The 21,122-nt window shown below is 30.1% G+C and overlaps 2 protein-coding genes across 2 annotated transcripts in view; one reads left to right on the forward strand and one right to left on the reverse strand.

Moving 5' to 3' along the window:
- The window catches only part of LOC111621556 (pseudouridine-5'-phosphatase-like), a 23,222-nt gene extending 18,446 nt beyond the window's left edge, over positions 1-4,776 (forward strand). Inside the window, exon 5 of the mRNA XM_023363728.1 lies at positions 4,500-4,776. Coding sequence (XP_023219496.1) covers positions 4,500-4,682 — 183 coding nt within the window. The 3' untranslated portion in view covers positions 4,683-4,776. The remainder of the gene's footprint in view (positions 1-4,499) is intronic.
- Positions 4,777-12,062: 7,286 nt separating this feature from the next.
- Positions 12,063-21,122, reverse strand: part of LOC111621568 — a 30,912-nt gene continuing 21,852 nt past the window's right edge. Inside the window, 25 exon segments of the mRNA XM_023363750.1 lie at positions 12,063-12,239; positions 12,319-12,420; positions 12,491-12,634; positions 12,707-12,813; positions 12,881-13,085; positions 13,170-13,340; positions 14,004-14,207; positions 14,309-14,434; positions 14,503-14,613; positions 14,703-14,816; positions 14,890-14,944; positions 15,052-15,168; positions 15,240-15,364; positions 15,587-15,758; positions 15,848-15,981; positions 16,054-16,407; positions 16,477-16,527; positions 18,845-19,042; positions 19,125-19,271; positions 19,350-19,553; positions 19,619-20,036; positions 20,110-20,250; positions 20,472-20,572; positions 20,636-20,839; positions 20,911-21,072. Coding sequence (XP_023219518.1) covers positions 12,063-12,239; positions 12,319-12,420; positions 12,491-12,634; positions 12,707-12,813; positions 12,881-13,085; positions 13,170-13,340; positions 14,004-14,207; positions 14,309-14,434; positions 14,503-14,613; positions 14,703-14,816; positions 14,890-14,944; positions 15,052-15,168; positions 15,240-15,364; positions 15,587-15,758; positions 15,848-15,981; positions 16,054-16,407; positions 16,477-16,527; positions 18,845-19,042; positions 19,125-19,271; positions 19,350-19,553; positions 19,619-20,036; positions 20,110-20,250; positions 20,472-20,572; positions 20,636-20,839; positions 20,911-21,072 — 4,044 coding nt within the window.

The raw sequence follows: 21,122 nt of genomic DNA on the forward strand, positions 1-21,122 counted from the left end.
GTAATAAGAAAAGACAATTTTATAAGGACAAGTTAAAGAAATACTTAGAAATGCATATGCTCAACTGTGAGAACACAATTGATTTTTGTTAGTTGAAGAGGCAGCACAGTAGGCTTTACTTTATTTAAGAGTTAAATATAAAAGATGAGTTTTGTTTGGACTTTCTGTGCCACTTTTGCAGAGAACTGGATTATGTGAGCCAGTTCTCTGAAAGGTTGAGGATAGTATTAGCTAGGAAGATGTTGCTAATATATTGCCAAAACCATTCTGAGCTGGTCTCTGATTTTGAAATAATTAGTGACTAATGAATATCAGCTGCATTTTTATTCTAGGAAAGACTATAGTAGGCATTTTTGAGTTGTCTTTTTGTTCTATTGGCCTTAACATAACGCTAATAACATATAATCATTTTCAGCCTTAATCAATGCCATAACTTATTATTCATTTTAGTAAATGATTAGTAACTTGAACTTAAATAAGAGTGGTTGTTGTTTGATTTAATTGGATGCTTTCTCCAATGATGTGGAAAATGAGAGGTGGATGTACAGTAAAGTAATTTATCACAATCAGTTCTATACAGCAAGGAAGGAAAAAAACTTCTAGGTTTTTTCCATTTCTCTCTCTATTACTCTTGAGTGCATTTCAAACATTTTTTTGTTTTACTTCATTGGGTATAAAGGTAAAATTTTGGCACAAATTTATAGGCTATTTTTATAAAAATGTTTTATGTGCTTTACATAATGTCCTGATTTAAAAAAAAGGTCCAATTAGGCAAAAAATATTTAAAAACAAATTAAGGACACAAACTATTCTTTATGAAGGAATTATATTATTTGAAACAGTATATGAGTAGAAGATGCATATCCATTTCATCAGACAAGAATTTTATTTATCTAGTAGTTCAATTAATCCAATATGATATACACATATAAAATTATTTATGAATTAAACATACTCCTTTGGTATCCAGGGACTCCTGGGTTACCCTGGAGTCCCTGGATATCACATCCCTAGTTTACCTTTTTACATCCACATCCTGAAGTTCCACATTCAGGATGGGATGGTAAAGTAAAAGAAAGATCAGAGAAATCCTTCTCAAGAGTCCTGACACCAGTTAGGATAATTTCTTTTCTGTCTTAACTTGCAATTCTACTTGTCTTTTGAGTGGAAAAAGATATATTTAGAAAACGTGACCAGAATTTTAGGAGGGTTTAGTTTGAACACTAAATGACATATCTGAATTACATGAGTTACATGGATTTTGTTGATTACATGGGCGATTACAATAGAGTTAGACATAAATCAAATCCAAATATGACAAATTAGGAATATGTCTATATGTTTATTTATACAAGATCTACAGTATATATACATACATACATATATATACATATACACTGTATATGTACTATAGATCATAAATTATAATAAGGATAAAATGGTTAGGTTCAACAATTATATGAAGAAGGGCTTCAAATCCTAATCTAGTAAATCTATTCTGACAAGAGAGTTTACATAGCAATATTATATTACCTGAGTTCATACATAATAGTCCTGAGGTGGAGAGCCAAGAGCTCCTGGGACAAGCCAAAATGAAGAACTGGAAGACGGATGAGAGCATTAGCTATGAACCTTAGCAAGAGCAGATTCGAAGGTGACCTCTCACCTTTTATACCGAATTCTATTCAATCAAAATATTGGAAACTGCCTTCCATGCTTCCAATGCTTGACAGAAGTCAGATGGTCTCATGGATAGAGACATCACACTCTAGCTATCATTTTGGGTGGAACTGACTGTCCTCATCTGGCAGAAAAATGAAGTTTCCTTTTAGATAGATAAAATCTTTATAAAAATTATAACAGTTTAAATAAATTTGTCAAAAAATAATCTCCCAACTCCAGATTCTCACACATTCATAAATTTACTTAAAATTTTATTATAAGACAGATATTTTATGACATAACAATTTTTTCTAGAACCAACTTTCGAAAATTAATCAATTGTCAAATTATTAATGATATAAAATTTTAATGTATGCAGCTATATCTGTTATAGGTAGAATGATGCCATAATTTTATAATATTCCTATCAGCCAGATTGTTGTGTAATAAGATATTATTTTACTATTGTAAAGATCTAACGTTTTTTACTTCTTTATGGATAGTTTGATATAAGGAAATGTTTCTCATCTCAATTATTCTGTAATTCCAAGTCCACTGTAGATTTATTTGATCCAGAAGTACACATTGTTGATTGAGACAAATATGAAATTTATGATTTGTTCTTAATAACAAAATTGGGCTGGATGTATAGTTCATTGGGCCTCAATTTGGAAAAATTGTAGACCTATAAATTTCTATTGTCGTACGTCCATTTGTCTGTCTGTTCTTAAGGTTAAGAACAGAGATAGATAGATGAAAGACAAGACCAGATATGAAAACTTTAGGGGCAGGAGCCCAAATTAACTATATATGAGCTTTGATGCAAACCAGAAGTCATGTTACTTCAATTAAAAAATTTTTTCTGAAAGGTGTTAGATAGATGACTGTCATGACTGTATTGTTAAAGGAAATGTATGATGTACAGGTGCAAGCCACTGCTAATTTGAGTTGGAGAGCATATATTTTAAATTAAATAAATTAAAAATACAGTTGACCCCCCCCTGTAACATTGTTGATTATTCCATTTTATATGAATTCCATGTTGTACAAGTCACTTAGATTTTACAAATACATGAGCCGTTCACAGCCCGGCACACGTATTTGTAAAATCTAAGTGACTCGTACAACATGGAATTCATATAAAATGGAATAATCAACAGTGTTATAGGGGGATCGACTGTATGATTAAAAATTGCAGTCTGATATTGTGACAATGTCACAATAAATAATTGCTTGTTGCACTGTTTATTAGTATATTATCAATAAATCAATTAGTACAATTAATGAGAGAAATTATAATGAATACAGGTATACCTTGAGTGACGTCATTTCGAGTTATATTGTTCTCGATTATACGTCGTTTGTCAAAAAATATATGGAAAAATAAAAATCAAGTTTAAGTCATTTTATTCGACTTTACGTCTGTCTGCCACAAATATTGAGGTCATAATATCACTAGAAAAGCGTTAAAGCACATAAAATGCTATTAAAATATGTACATTTACAGTAAATGTTAATATAATCATCATAAATACTAGAGAACGAAACATGAAAACATCTGTGTTTCTGTGTTGTTGTCTTATTTAGCGATCTTTAAGTGCTCACTATTGGTGTTTTCCATGGTAGCTCCAATATCTACCATTTGGTGTCGTTGTCAGCTCCACTCGATATTGGTAAATTTAATATAAATTAGTTTATTTTCTACTGTCACAAGATAATTTTAATAACTGTATTTGTTATTTAACCTTACAAAATCATCTTATTTTATAATATCTTAGAGCAAACCACGTTCACAATAAAGAGTCTGCGATGTACTGTAAACATCGCCAAATTGTAAACATGTACATTTACAAGTATGTATCGTACATACTGTACGTGAATTTGTAAATTTAGATGACTTTTTTCTGTACTGTATTAAAAACTAAAATTTATTTGTTTGTAAGCTTAAAATAGATTCTTATTAACCATATATTAAAATGCATTTATAAATAAAATACAGCACTGGGAATGGCTATTTGTGGTTTAGCCTAGTGACAAGTAAATTCCAAGACAAGTAAATTTGACTTATGTCATTTTTCAACTTAAGTCGTCTCTCCTAGAACCAATTACTGATGTAAGACGAGGTATACCTGTATATAGGTTGCAATAACTAACCTGTTTTAGCATCCTATTCACTTGAGTATAATAATTTTTTATAGAGAAATAAGTTCACACATAGTAATTGCTTTTTTTTTAATTAATGAAACATAAGATTTTCCATTAAAATATAATTTTAGACAAAGCTATTTAGAATTGCAAAAATGTTCATTGATTTTGGAAATGGATATTATATTTTTTGAGATCGCATCTAATCTCCAGATCATATTTTTAGGACTATTCTTGATTGAGGCTTTTAAATTGAAATGCAATTACTTAATATGACAAGTTATATGCCAATACTTTCTAGTGTTGCTCAATTTTAATATTAAGAGATCCTAACATTATCACAACTCAGTCTTCTTTGAGCAAAATGGTCAAATAAAAGCTAATACTTGATGATAAAGCACTATTGTTTATTCCTTGGTACAAAAGCAAGACAGTTTGACAGTTTGAGATAGTAATTTCAAATGATTTCAATAAGTATTTTATTGTGTATATAAATTATGTATGTAGTCCACAAAGATTAAGAACACACATCATATTAAGTATTGGTTAACACCAATACTTAATGTGATGTGTGTGTAATGTAAAAAATATTTCTGATTATGCATATTATTAATTAATACAATTGTAATTTTCATTTGTTGTGTGATGCACTATATTAATAATTTATATTAAAAATGTTTTATTCACATTAGGTGCTGGTATTTGAAGACTCTCCTATTGGAGTTGAAGCAGCCGTGGCAGCAGGAATGCAGGTGGTCATGATTCCAGATCCCCGAGTGGATCCGAGCGTTTTTGAAAAAGCCACCGTTGTTTTAAATTCCATGTTGGACTTTCGTCCAGAAATATTTGGACTCCCGCCATTTGAAGACAGTTAAATTATTTAAGTTTGTTTTTTCAAACTGAAAATCAAAAAGAAAGTTTTGAATACAATAAATATAATGTAAATAAAAATAAAATTCAAATCTTAAAGATTTTTCATGGAATTTTTTATAATTTCATATCATGGTTTTACCATTGTTTTTAAAATAAATTCAAATGAGCTGTATACAAATAGTTTGCAATTTTTTAAGAATGAGTAAATTTCCATCAAAACTTTAGAAACATTCAATCAAAACTTATTCGAAAGTACAAATAAGATTAATTTTTAATGATAGAATTAAATTGTAAAATATGGACAACAACATTTCCTCACTAAACATTTTAGTCATCCTGTTAGATGACTAAAATGAAATGAAGCAGTTTGGACTCAGCTAGAGGGAAGGTTGCTAAAAGGAAGTGCATCATCTAGCCATAAAAAATATGCCTAAAAAACCATCTGACTATCCAGAAATACAGGAAACAAATATGCAGTGATCCCATATCAAGCATAAAACAGATAGTGAAGAATTAAATATGTGCATTTTATATCTTATGACTTATCATCATCTGATACACATCAATGTAGTCATAATACTGTAAGTATTTGTTGATATATATGAAAACAAAATTTTGAGTGAAATAAAAATATTTATGAATGAATGTAAGTTAATATCAGGATAAGATTGGAAATTACATATCAGGAGGCATTTATGTTCTTAAAATTGATGTTGTCATTTCTATGATGATAAAAAATATAAATTTTTTAAAGATGCATATCTGCCCAAAACTTATTTTAAATAGTAGTAAAACAATTGGCATTGATTTTCTGCCAAAATAATGAAAAATAAGTATGAAAATGTTATACAAAACAATAATAAAATTATCTTATCATTCACTTATTATTATATGATACAATGGCCGGGCTCATGGTTATCTAAATGCATTAACACACATGCAGAAAATAATTGTCATTAATCACTAACTCATCTGCTTTGCTGGCTATTGACCAACAGGGAAAGGTAAATTATACTTTACTGAAATATCCAGTTTATTAGGAGTGACTATGAGTTGTGTGTGTAAAAATTTACCTGTTCTATTTGCTAGATACAGGATTTAAATGGTAATGGATTAATTGGAATGGCATTTTTCTCATTCATACTGGATAACTGAATATATAAAATGGTTAAATTGCTGTTGAAAAGAGTGATCCTTTGTAATATTCAACTGCAATTAATGATGCCTAATCAATATGCATAAAATGTCATGAAATTGTTGAGTATAAACTTTGTAATTAATAAAATATATTAATCATTAAATCTTATCATAACTTAATTTCGGTAAACAAATATTGAAATGCTTTATACATGTATAATATGAAGTATTTCGATATTCCTGTTTAAATTAAACCCAAATTGTAAAGAAAAAAATATAAAAATCCAGGACGTAATATAATTATTTTCAAAAAAATACATTATAGAAATACAAAGTATTAAGAAAATACGAATTCGAATTCTCCTAGACCCAAATTCTTTGTGGATATTTAAGCATATAGGATGATATGCAGACAAATTCTATATGATTATTAAGATGAGATTTGAGGAGAAAGAATATTAACTTCGAATTGTAAATTATCAAAAAATTGAAGTTTTTTGGTATGAATAGATAAAAAAAAAAAACTGAAGTTGATATAAGTAGAAAAGATGGATAATGCACTTATAACTGATGTTATTAGCATTCAAATATTACATCAGCAAAAATTGACCCTTTCTTGATCCCCTCTCCCATCATCAGTCATAAATCAAAGTATGCTCTCCCCTAATTATGACATCAGGTTGTAAGTTAAAAGCATTCGCAAATACACTAGAATTGTTTTCAGACAATTTTATGATGGAAGAACAACAAACGATGAATGCAATCTTACATCATCAAAGACATTTCGTTTCTCATCGTCAGCAATCATCAGAAACAAACGAACTCTTCCCTGTAAACTAAACTGACCATATTTTGGTACAATCAATATGGAAAAGTCAGTCCTCTCTCCCTTGTCCTCCCGCGTCTGGGCCATCTTCCTTACCGCCCATTTGCTTGTCATAGATCGGAGATGGCGAACCTTTTTGAGTCGGTGTGCAATATAGTAAGCGTACTTACCTTTAAAAATGTTTATGCGTGCCAAAGTTCTGAACTTCCAATAACTATGTTAAATAAATCAAATGAATATGCTTTAATTAGAGTAAATGTAAATAAGCTGATTGAAAAAGGATGATCGGGTGATAAACCGAAAGGATGATTGAATAAGATAGATGATGAACCGAAGTCGTATAATACGTTAAGTGTCAGTAAATTGCTCCGACGTACCACTTTTGGCACTCGTGCCATAGGTTCGCTACCCCTGTCATAGATAAAAGTAGGAAAACGACAATTTAATACAAAATGCATTTCCCTAATAAAAAAAAGAGATCATTTGAATTGTATAAGTTTATTAAATAACGTATTTAGCCTAATACTAGTAAAATTTAATAAAAAATCTTGAACATGTACTGTACAGTAGATTAAATTTCTCAACAAATTTAGATTAAACATCTTTTGGTTCGTACACATACCAAAGAAGACTCTCCCATATTTCTGTTCCAGATAAAACCTCATGAGTAGAGAGAATGTCATGAATACCACAAAAGTACTGTTATCGGTCTAAAAGTATCGAAGGAAAGTATCGGTACAGCATCGGTATCGGTATCAGCAGTATCGGGACAACCTTAATCATGAAAGACCTCTCTTATAGTTCTCTCTTAAGCACTTCAATATAAATTTTTCAACGCAGAAAAAAGTAACTTGCTCTGTTCAATTTTGTATTTAGTTTTCACAGAACTTCAGAAAATACTTATTTTGTTTTCTTTCCATCCATATTTACGCCATATCAATTGTATGCATTCCATGGAAGCTGTGGAAGCGCCGCTTCCCTTGTATTTTCTAAAATATAAATACTTATTGTGCGATTATTTTCATATTTTAACGTACTTTGAATTACTTAAAACTGATATTTTATTATAACCGCATTATTTATTTTATTACAAATTTCTATACATGTGAAAAACAATGATNCAAATAATAATAACAGTTTGCCTTTCATTTTAATTTATTAATATGATATTTAACAGATAGAATAAAACAAAGTTTCTAATTATTTGACAACACTTTAACAAATAAAAAATTTTCTGTATCTTCAGTTATTAAATATCATTTTTTAATTTTGTTCAGTTCCATTCAGAATTCCCAGAGTCTGGTGTGTCTATATTAATGATTAATAGATCTACAAAGTGTCTTTGGAAGAAAAGTCAAATTTTCAAATTATTATTATTATTTTTAACATGATTGACAAATGAGGCATATGTGGATTGATGAGCAGCATTTATACCATCTTCAAATAAAATTCTGACATCATCTTACTTGAAAGTTTTATTGGGATGTACAATGTAATATTTGACCTGACCCCAGGCAAACTCAATCAGGTTTAACTTCTGCATGATATGTTGATAGATGTAATATAGTGTGTTTTCTGCTCCTTTAGTCATGTCAATGACATGATAACTCAAATATTTCTGCTCTATTTTCATTTTCTCTTACATTTCCTGTTGTTATTGGTATCATGATCTCTCTCAGTCACACAGTCACAAATTTGTGGGTAGATATTCAGAGCAAATGCTGTGATATCCTTGCATTATCTATAACAATAGCAGAACCACATTATTGAGTGCAATAAATGTTTCAAACCATTCTTTAAAGTTTCAATGTTACAACCTTTCAATTTCTGGAGAAAATCACAATTGCTATTTTTGATGCAAAAGTAGGAGAGATTTTCATTGCCTGTATGGATGCAGCTTAAGCATTTTCCACAATCACTTTGTTTTTTAATCCAGTTGATAACCCATGAAGTTATGTATCTTGATAATATTTTACAGTACTATCTTCCAGCAATTGAAAACTATATGATCACATTAATAAATGTTTCATCCAAATAGTAAATATTCTTCTTTTCTTTATACTTATAATATTGACAGATAGTTTTCAAGTAATAATGTTTAAATGATCATTTTGGATGACTTTTGCAATATTGATTTTGACAATCAAACAGTAATCCAGTTATTTTTAATAAATGATGCAAAGTTGACTTAAATTGTCAACTTTGCACTATTTGTAAATTGGGATTGTTATTTATTTCATGAAGAGTGGATTTAATTTTGGGAGACTCATTTCTAAAGAAAACTTGCTGAGTTATGCTTCTAATAGTTTTGAAGACAAACTCATCACATTTCAACACCTTGTCTTTTCTTTATATGAAATATCAAACACACCACTGTTAATGTTGTTTCAAATGTAATAAGAAAAGACAATTTTATAAGGACAAGTTAAAGAAATACTTAGAAATGCATATGCTCAACTGTGAGAACACAATTGATTTTTGTTAGTTGAAGAGGCAGCACAGTAGGCTTTACTTTATTTAAGAGTTAAATATAAAAGATGAGTTTTGTTTGGACTTTCTGTGCCACTTTTGCAGAGAACTGGATTATGTGAGCCAGTTCTCTGAAAGGTTGAGGATAGTATTAGCTAGGAAGATGTTGCTAATATATTGCCAAAACCATTCTGAGCTGGTCTCTGATTTTGAAATAATCAGTGACTAATGAATATCAGCTGCATTTTTATTCTAGGAAAGACTATAGTAGGCATTTTTGAGTTGTCTTTTTGTTCTATTGGCCTTAACATAACGCTAATAACATATAATCATTTTCAGCCTTAATCAATGCCATAACTTATTATTCATTTTAGTAAATGATCAGTAACTTGAACTTAAATAAGAGTGGTTGTTGTTTGATTTAATTGGATGCTTTCTCCAATGATGTGGAAAATGAGAGGTGGATGTACAGTAAAGTAATTTATCACAATCAGTTCTATACAGCAAGGAAGGAAAAAAACTTCTAGGTTTTTCCATTTCTCTCTCTATTACTCTTGAGTGCATTTCAAACATTTTTTTGTTTTACTTCATTGGGTATAAAGGTAAAATTTTGGCACAAATTTATAGGCTATTTTTATAAAAATGTTTTATGTGCTTTACATAATGTCCTGATTTAAAAAAAAGGTCCAATTAGGCAAAAAATATTTAAAAACAAATTAAGGACACAAACTATTCTTTATGAAGGAATTATATTATTTGAAACAGTATATGAGTAGAAGATGCATATCCATTTCATCAGACAAGAATTTTATTTATCTAGTAGTTCAATTAATCCAATATGATATACACATATAAAATTATTTATGAATTAAACATACTCCTTTGGTATCCAGGGACTCCTGGGTTACCCTGGAGTCCCTGGATATCACATCCCTAGTTTACCTTTTTACATCCACATCCTGAAGTTCCACATTCAGGATGGGATGGTAAAGTAAAAGAAAGATCAGAGAAATCCTTCTCAAGAGTCCTGACACCAGTTAAGATAATTTCTTTTCTGTCTTAACTTGCAATTCTACTTGTCTTTTGAGTGGAAAAAGATATATTTAGAAAACGTGACCAGAATTTTAGGAGGGTTTAGTTTGAACACTAAATGACATATCTGAATTACATGAGTTACATGGATTTTGTTGATTACATGGGCGATTACAATAGAGTTAGACATAAATCAAATCCAAATATGACAAATTAGGAATATGTCTATATGTTTATTTATACAAGATCTACAGTATATATACATACATACATATATATACATATACACTGTATATGTACTATAGATCATAAATTGTAATAAGGATAAAATGGTTAGGTTCAACAATTATATGAAGAAGGGCTTCAAATCCTAATCTAGTAAATCTATTCTGACAAGAGAGTTTACATAGCAATATTATATTACCTGAGTTCATACATAATAGTCCTGAGGTGGAGAGCCAAGAGCTCCTGGGACAAGCCAAAATGAAGAACTGGAAGACGGATGAGAGCATTAGCTATGAACCTTAGCAAGAGCAGATTCGAAGGTGACCTCTCACCTTTTATACCGAATTCTATTCAATCAAAATATTGGAAATTGCCTTCCATGCTTCCAATGCTTGACAAGAGCTCCTGGGACAAGCCAAAATGAAGAACTGGAAGACAGATGAGAGCATTAGCTATGAACCTTAGCAAGAGCAGATTCGAAGATGACCTCTCACCTTTTATACCGAATTCTATTCAATCAAAATATTGGAAACTGCCTTCCATGCTTCCAATGCTTGACAGAAGTCAGATGGTCTCATGGATAGAGACATCACACTCTAGCTATCATTTTGGGTGGAACTGACTGTCCTCATCTGGCAGAAAAATGAAGTTTCCTTTTAGATAGATAAAATCTTTATAAAAATTATAACAGTTTAAATAAATTTGTCAAAAAATAATCTCCCAACTCCAGATTCTCACACATTCATAAATTTACTTAAAATTTTATTATAAGACAGATATTTTATGACATAACAATTTTTTCTAGAACCAACTTTCGAAAATTAATCAATTGTCAAATTATTAATGATATAAAATTTTAATGTATGCAGCTATATCTGTTATAGGTAGAATGATGCCATAATTTTATAATATTCCTATCAGCCAGATTGTTGTGTAATAAGATATTATTTTACTATTGTAAAGATCTAACGTTTTTTACTTCTTTATGGATAGTTTGATATAAGGAAATGTTTCTCATCTCAATTATTCTGTAATTCCAAGTCCACTGTAGATTTATTTGATCCAGAAGTACACATTGTTGATTGAGACAAATATGAAATTTATGATTTGTTCTTAATAACAAAATTGGGCTGGATGTATAGTTCATTGGGCCTCAATTTGGAAAAATTGTAGACCTATAAATTTCTATTGTCGTACGTCCATTTGTCTGTCTGTTCTTAAGGTTAAGAACAGAGATAGATAGATGAAAGACAAGACCAGATATGAAAACTTTAGGGGCAGGAGCCCAAATTAACTATATATGAGCTTTGATGCAAACCAGAAGTCATGTTACTTCAATTAAAAAATTTTTTCTGAAAGGTGTTAGATAGATGACTGTCATGACTGTATTGTTAAAGGAAATGTATGATGTACAGGTGCAAGCCACTGCTAATTTGAGTTGGAGAGCATATATTTTAAATTAAATAAATTAAAAATACAGTTGACCCCCCCTGTAACATTGTTGATTATTCCATTTTATATGAATTCCATGTTGTACAAGTCACTTAGATTTTACAAATACATGAGCCGTTCACAGCCCGGCACACATATTTGTAAAATCTAAGTGACTCGTACAACATGGAATTCATATAAAACGNCTGTGTTTAATTCTATTATTAAAACAGCTATGGTAGCAAAGTTCTGGAAATAAGTATCAATGCACACTTACACTTTTCACCATAGGAACGTCTGTAGCCAGTCGTGTTGCTAGTTTACCAGAGGTATGCTTTTCATCATCAAACCATCCAGCATGTTGTCTTAGAATATTATTGAATGCATTTTGGCGGAGTCTCATAGTGAGATGTTCCCCAGAATAAGCGAATCCGATGGTCTGAAAAATTTCAAAATGTTTTTCATATTTAACAAATACTCTGTTTCAGTAATCAGAAATAAAATAACCAAGTACAAACTCTGAAACAGTATCCAATAAAAGATATGACTGCCAAAACAATAAACATCATGGACCAGAAAAACGCTGCTGATATCAATTCCTCACCCTCCAGAGTAAAGGTCTGTATTTTGAAAGAATTAAAGATCACGTAACAATTTTTCTGTTTTATGTATACAAATTACTATACTCACAGAAAAAATTTCACTGTAAAACACAGCGAAAGTTGGCATTACTGCTCCAACTATGATCGAACATATTGTACCCATAAATATTTCTTTCCATTCTTTACTGCAGATTTTTACAATTTCCCACCCTGAAGGCATCTGAATATCTTCCTAGAGACATTATTTTAAAAATATTAAGAATAAAATTAACAAATAAAAAGTTTTTAAACAAAATATTCGTACATTTTCTACTTCGCTCATTAGACGATTAAGATGGCGATCCTTCTCTGATAAGGGTCTATGAAGACTGTACTTCCTACCTGATTTAGTTAATGATTTTTCTACATAACCTGTAATTGAATTAAATATCATAAAATGTGAAAAATTTAAAAACAAAATTACTTGAAAAGTATTTACTTGGTTCCTCAGTTGTTGAATATCCAGTTTCGTCCATCATCATCTGATTTGTAACTAATTGGTAATAGAGACCTTCTTTATCCATCAATTCTTCGTGCGTACCTTTTTCCATAATTTGTCCATTTTCGATGGCACATATTATATCAGCATTTTTTATAGTAGATAAACGATGAGCTATTATTATTGTGGTTCGACCGGAACAAGCCTAAAATTCGAATTAATTTGGCATCTAATCAGTTCATCATCTTCCAATGTGGCATAAGCCTATAACCTAAGTTTTTCTACTTACATTATCTAGAGCTTGTTGAACAATGGCTTCGCTTTCTGCATCTAGAGCCGAAGTAGCTTCGTCAAGAAGTAAGATTTTTGGATCTCGAACTAAGGCACGAGCAATTGCTATTCTCTGTTTCTGTCCTCCTGATAGTTGAGCACCACGTTCACCCACTAATGTGTCGTAAGTCTTTATAAAATTTTAAGATATAATTATTTATTTTTGTTATAACAAACTTCATCTTATTTTTCGTATTAAAATATTATTCGTATTGCAACAGTAATATTTCTTATCAAGATCATTGATTCTTCCAACCAAAATTATTGTTAGATTATCGTTATACCGAGTTTAATCTCACTATTTTTATCTACTCATCTTAATTACAATTAAATTTAATTGACAGGTATTCAATAAGGCAAGTAAATTAGTGAAAGCTACCCAAGTTAATTAATAGAATTCTATCAAGTTAATAAAAACTCAATTTTAATGAATAAAACTTTTCAAGTTAATCAACAGAAATATTTAATTAATTAAGTTTTTCTTAGCTAACAGAAGCCTGTCAACTTAATTAATAAATTCTACTACATTAAATAAGAGAATCTCACTAAATTATTAATCAATTTCTTCAAAATTAGTTAACAAAACTTCTAAATAGAACGAAATAATTTACCCACAGGGTATTTAATATGTATAAATTAACAATACAAGTTATGATATAAAATGAAATTAGCTTACAAATATCTTTTCTACACACCAATGACTTAATTAATGATTATGAAATTATACAAATATAAAATTTATGTAAAATACACCTTTAATTTTCAAATATGTTTAAAAAATTTGAATAATTACATCTGGCAGGGACACGATAAAATTATGAACATTTGCCATCTTAGCTGCTGCTACAATTTCGTGAAAAGTGACATCAGGTCGTCCATATCGGATATTTTCGGCGATGGTGCAACCGAACAATACAGGTTCCTGACTAACTACACCCACAATATGTCGAAGCCAATTAACATTCAGATCTTTCAAATTGTGCCCATCGATTTCTATCTAAAGTATAGAAAACTTGATTCGTTAATTAAGGATTTCAAGAGTTGTACTAATTAAATCAGCTTTATGTTTTTTTAATTAAAAATTTCAAATTAACATACCTGTCCAATTATAGGATCATAAAATCTGAGTAACAAGCTTACTACAGTGGATTTTCCACTACCACTTGGTCCACATAATGCGATCGTTTGTCCTTCTTGAATGGATAACGAAAAATTTCTCAGAACCTGTTTAATAAATTTATTTCAAACTTTTTAATAAATAAACTAAATTTAAGTGATTTAAATTGTCTTACTTTCACTGATTTCCTGATAGGATAATTGAAAACTACATTTTTGAACTGTATATCGGCTTTGAAATCTTGTAATTTGATTCCTTCGGTAGAATAGGCATCTATCAGAGGTTTCTGCAATGATAATTTAATTATGATCACAGATATCGTTGTGTATTCCATTTAGAATAAAGAAAATAAGAGTAAAATATAATGTACAGTACCGTATCAATAATATCATAAACGGTAGCAGCTGATCCTTTAGCAGTGGCCACGGCAGTTAAGTGAGGAATGGCATTCCCTAACGAAAAAGAACCGACCATAACTGCAAAAAATACCTGAAACAGAATCAGAATTCAATGTTTTATATAATAATTTAATATAAAATTTATAAGAAAATACAATATTTACAGTAAAAACTGCACCAGCATCTAGATTTTTATTCAAAATTAAACTGGATCCGTACCTGTTAAAATATTCAAGCTTTGAATTGAGAATTCTAACTTCTGAGATAGATTAAAAATGGGATTTTTTCTTTAGTAATAATTTCATTATATTTAAAGAAATACAAACCAGAATGCCAAAGCATATGAACAGTAAAGGACAAGAAATGTGAATCCAATTCCAATGGCCATGAAGAAGTATTTTCGAATAGCAACATTTTTTCCTTCTTGTAGAGCAGCAGTATATCTGAATCCATTATTATTATAATGAATATTTTAAAATCGAATTACGATTTTCATATAATTGTTTTTTCTTACCTTTCAACTTCAAACTTTTGACCACAGAAAGCAATCACTGTTTTTATGCTGCTCAATACCTCTTCAGCAATGCTTCCCGCTACGGCATACTTCTGTTGCTCTCTAGATGCCGACGTAGCTATCATCTAAAATTGATCAAAATATAGTTTTACGCCATTTATTCATTTTTTTCCTGTACATAAAAGTCTATTAAATATTTTTCTGTATTACTTTCAATAATTTAGAGATTCTTGTCAATTTGAGTGCTAACAAAATAATCCATTGTGGGCAGAATAAAACTGACTATTATGCATATCATTCCTATTATCAAATGACTTAAAAACATTAAAGTTGTTAGAATTATTTACCTTTCCAAGAAAGGCAGAGGATAATGCAAGAAGGGGGGTCATTGACATAATGACTAAAGTCAATTCCCAACTCTTGACAAATCCAACGATAAACCCGGCAACAAAAGTAGACGAAAATTCAATAAACATGCTGAATTTATCTCCAATACCCTCTCGAACACGTTCAAGATCACTAAAAATCAAAAATTTTATTTAAAAATATCTTAACTCAAGTACTTTTCATTGCCACTAAGAATTTTGGCGATAAAATTAAAGTCTTACTCATTTAATTTCATGGAAAGTTCTCCGGTTTGATGACAATCGAACCAAGCAATCTCCTTTCTCAATACCTCGTAGAAAAACTCCTGCCTCAATCTGTATACTTGCCTCTCGCACGCCCACATCCAAGTCATCACCTAAAACACATTAAAACAATGTTCGAATCTTCACTAATTTAATTACGCATTATATATAAAATACACACGAACCTGCATGTAAGAAGTGACAAATACACCTATTCCAATAAAGACATAATACAGTGCGTACGTAGTCATGTAGTCTTCGAATTCTTCCCTTGTAACACCATTGTATGGATCGGATTGTTGAAGATTTCTCACAGAGCTGGAATTATAATTAGAAAGTGATACGCTCGAATTTTGGTACATCGAAGTTGTATAACTTTCGAATTGGCTGTCGATGAATCCTATTTGCGTTTGTTGAATGAAAGTGTTTGTCATGCTTCCAAAAACAATGGCCAAAAGTGGCCAAGCGGCTCCGTGGATAACAGCAAATATCGATCCAATCGCCATAAGTAACTTGTCGAATGCTTTGGCATAACGAAACTGTTGAAGATAACTCGTGTTAACTATACTATTCTTTGGTATTTTTTGAAAATTAAATTCACCACTTACCAAACTTAATAAAGAAGTAGACGGGCCTGGTATTTTCTTATTTCTATAAATAAAATAATAAATATTATGAACAAACTTTGTTTTATATAATTTATAACTTCCTACCAAGATCACATTTACACATTTACTAAACAAACTATCAATATAACTTTTCACACTTCTAAGTTACTTATTAGTGAAGGGGAAGGGTCTGTTATATATTATAGTTTACAGCTAGGCTACAACCAGTTTTAATTCGGTTTTGCCGTCTCATTAACAACTATCAAACATCAACTTCGAAATTATTACTAAAATAACAATTTGCGTACAAACAAATAAAATATAAACATCGTTTAAACCACCAAAATTAATATTTTTAAATATGTTGATGTGAGGAAATTGAAGATATTCTTAGTTAATATTTTGCAAACTTTAGTAAACCGTTAATAAAAATACTAATTAATTCGATCCAGTTTACTTTAAACTATTTATTACTGATTTATTCCGTCGATTTTAAAGTATTATATTATGTTATCTATAAAATAGAATGCGTAAATTTTATTCTGTTTAGCCTATAAATCTAATTTGTATACCTTGTCTTAGAACAAGCATGGCATACAAATTAGAACATATATAGGCCTAATATAAAGGATTTAAAAAATGAGGCATGTAGACCTATTCGAAATATTTTTTAAATTTAGCATGGTTCTTAGAATAGAACAGAAATACAGTAATACAGTACTTATATATTTACACTTAGAACATGTAATGTGCATTCTATGCTCTAGAAATAAGAATACAGCTAATACGTTATTTTTACTCTATTAAAATAGTACTTGAAATAGTATCTAGATATCTTATTCTAAATACTGTAGTAATAGGTATAAAGCTTGGATTAGGGTTTATCGTTATGCAACTAAACAGAATGGAGTCTAAGTTATAGAATCGTATCCCTTAGTAAAACAACGTAATAAAAAGTTTTTGTATCTTTGTTTCGTGTCAATTATCTATTTTAGAATTAAAATAAATAAACTGTTTATTTTTATTGGCAATTAAAATTGTTATGGAATTAGTTTCCCTATCATCAAATGTCACGGCACGCCACTTGCGTCATATGTTATGCAAGTGTGTTCTTGACCTAAGTGCAATTTCGTTTTAAAACAATGGGAAGATTACTCCGTTTTCCTGATGTGTTGACGTGTTTAAATGAGAGCGCATTATCAAAAATGTTAAGTTTTCATCGTTAATTGACAGGCAAACTCTGAGATCACCAGACTATCGATATCGAATTTTTGCAATTAAATGACCCTATATGATGACCAGTAGCGAATTATGATTCTCTGAGGCCCTAGGAGAAATTTTGTTTTGGAGGTTCACTAAATTTTTAGAGATATTATCTTTTGGCTATGTAATTTTTGAGGACCCTTGAGAGGACGAGACTGTAGGCGGCGATAGACGACTAGGGTCTATTGGTAATCCGCCACTGATGATAATGATGATATCTAAAAGTCTACATTTAAAGTGTGAGAAAACACTAAAACGTTTCACTTAAAATATGAGTGCTTGGCGCGCACACTTTTTTCGATTGAGAATACTGCACATGAGTAGTTTCTTTTCTGTCTATTTTTTCTTTTATTTCTCGTCATTTCAATTGATGTTATGTTTGGTAAAAATAAAAAGAACCTTTACATTTTGAAGTAATGATAACCATTTTCTTGTTTCAATCTGCTACATATAGAAAACCTGCTTAAGCTGGAAAGTTTATATGTTGTATTATAAATATGTGTGTAGCAAAACATCAGTAATTAATGTCTTGTAAATAATTAACATAAATATTAATCTTCGAGTGTATGTATGTGCGATTTAGTTTAAATATTGGAACTTGTTAATTAAAAAATATATAAAATATGAAAATAAATTCTCAGCTACTTCCGACTTTGAAGGTGATTAAAAAAGATTCAAATAACACTTGTCAATCAGGGTAAGGCTATTGGAACCTTTTATTTATAAAGAATGAAATGAATTTAGTACCATTAGTTACCTAATAAATAGGCTTAAATATTAAATAATTAATTTTAAGCTATTTTTAAATACTATTGATACTAATTTTTCATGTTAATATGACATTTAATTGTAATTGAATTAACCTTCAAATGAAATGAATCTATATTATGAGATTACAAATTCTTTATTGTTGTTTATGTTTTATTAAATTTTATAAACACTAAAAATGATGAAAACATTGAGATAAATATAATGAAAAACATTATTATATTATAGAATTTATAATGCTTAATTTTTCTATTTTAAAATATTTGGAGTAATGATAGACTTCAATACTGATGGTTCTTTCCATGAAATTCTTTGGTCAAAGATTAACAAAGAATCAGTGCTTAATTCTTTGTCTTTTTGTTAATCTATAATAAAACCCTTTTTTCTCTAACAATTTCTCGTGACTTCCAAATTCTGTCACTCTTCCATGATCTATGACTACAATGCAATCTGCTCCTTGAATGGTAGAAAGTCGATGTGCCACTACAATACATGTTCTTCCGTGTCGCGCTTGATCCAAAGCCATTTGTACTAACTAGAATCAAAGGATATTGTAATTATTTTAGAGATTTAATCTACAAATATAACCAAAAAGTAATAATATAATTATGTTTTACCTTTTCACTTTCAGTATCTAAAGCTGAAGTGGCTTCATCTAGGAGTAAAATTTTGGGATTTCTAACTAAAGCACGGGCAATTGCTATTCTTTGCTTCTGTCCTCCTGAAAGTTGAGTTCCTCTTTCTCCTACTACAGTATCATAACCCTAAACGATTAAAATTGTTAGTTTTGTAAAGATATTTAAAAAATTCATCGCGGTTTTTAAGTGCTGAATGTTAAATACCTGTGGGAGAGAAATTATAAAATTATGAGCATTTGCCAGATGACAAGCTTTTTGGATATTTACTTCGCTCACGTATTCTTCCATACCATAAACAATATTATCTCTTATTGAACAGTTGAACAATACTGGCTCCTGACTAACAAGAGCTATGTGACTTCTAAGATGATTTATATTCATTGTTCTTATGTCGTAATCATCTATTTTCTACCAAGTTAACATGATATTAACGTAGGAATTTACATGGTAAATGTACATTTTTATGTACTCACCACTTGTCCATGCATAGGATCGTAGAATCTTTCTATGAGAGAAATTATTGTACTTTTCCCGCACCCACTAGGCCCAACTAATGCTACAGTTTGTCCAGGTTTAACATTTAGATTTAACCCTCTTAAAACTGGAAAATTTTTTCGACTTGGATACGAGAAATATACATCTTTGAAAGTAACTTCTCCTTTGATTTTCTACAAAGATCTGTTTTTGAAATTTATGAGATTCAGAAAGGTTCAGAAAGATTTTAATATACTTACTGGTTTCACCCCTCCCATTGAATAACTATCTATTTCAGGTTTTGTGTTGATAATATTAAATACTAAGGCTGCGGAAAGTTTAGCTTTAGTATAATCAGGTAAATAAGAACTCCATTGTCCAACTGATACTGCGCTGAAAGCCATCGCAAAAAATACTCTAAGGAAGAAAAATTCAAAAATATCGAAGTTACGGTTATGAGAATGGTTCTGTTAAGATAAAGTAAGATTACCTGTAAACATTGACTGCTTCCATGTCACCTCTTCCTACAAAGTAGGCTCCTAATCTAAATGCTGCTCCATAAATTAAAAATATCATTCCTTGCGAAAATGCAAAAGCCAAGGCGTATACTTGAGCATGTTTCTTATTCTCACTAAGATAATGCAATTTATAATATTATAAGATTAAAATTTGTTATTTGTTATTGGATATTTTGTATTATGGAAATTAAAAAAATTGAACATTTTGCTAATATTATCCTATAGTTGTAATTGATATTGAAGTGGCTCGATAAGTGAATTTATTATTGATAGAGATTATTGTATACATAGATTACATAACAACTCTATATAAAGATATAAAGAATATACTAACTTAAATGGTAGTAAGAGATGATTGACATAATTGAGAAAAAATGTCTGTTCTAAATTCAAACTCTGAACGGTCCGTACGTTTTCTAAAGATTCACTAACTACCTAAATAAAATTTAACATATTTAATGTGAAATTTGAAGAATAATTCTTAAATTTCAAACTTACATTTCCTGCATTTTCCATGAGTTCTGCATCCCTCTTTTGATTACCTCTTTGTACTTTCATCTGTACTGCTCCAGCAGCTAATAAAATTGGCATAGATGCCAACAATGCTAAAGCCAATTTCCATCCAAAGATGAAAGCTATTACAATGCTAGTAACTAAAGTAACTACTGCAGATACCACTGTGCCAATTCTATGCCCCGCAGCCTGTGTTTAATTCTATTATTAAAACAGCTATGGTAGCAAAGTTCTGGAAATAAGTATCAATGCACACTTACACTTTTCACCATAGGAACGTCTGTAGCCAGTCGTGTTGCTAGTTTACCAGAGGTATGCTTTTCATCATCAAACCATCCAGCATGTTGTCTTAGAATATTATTGAATGCATTTTGGCGGAGTCTCATAGTGAGATGTTCCCCAGAATAAGCGAATCCGATGGTCTGAAAAATTTCAAAATGTTTTTCATATTTAACAAATACTCTGTTTCAGT

This window comes from Centruroides sculpturatus, unplaced genomic scaffold (genome assembly GCF_000671375.1).
Source record: "Centruroides sculpturatus isolate CEXI.00-Female unplaced genomic scaffold, Cexi_2.0 scaffold299, whole genome shotgun sequence".
In the NCBI taxonomy this organism is placed as follows: Eukaryota; Metazoa; Arthropoda; class Arachnida; order Scorpiones; family Buthidae; genus Centruroides; species Centruroides sculpturatus.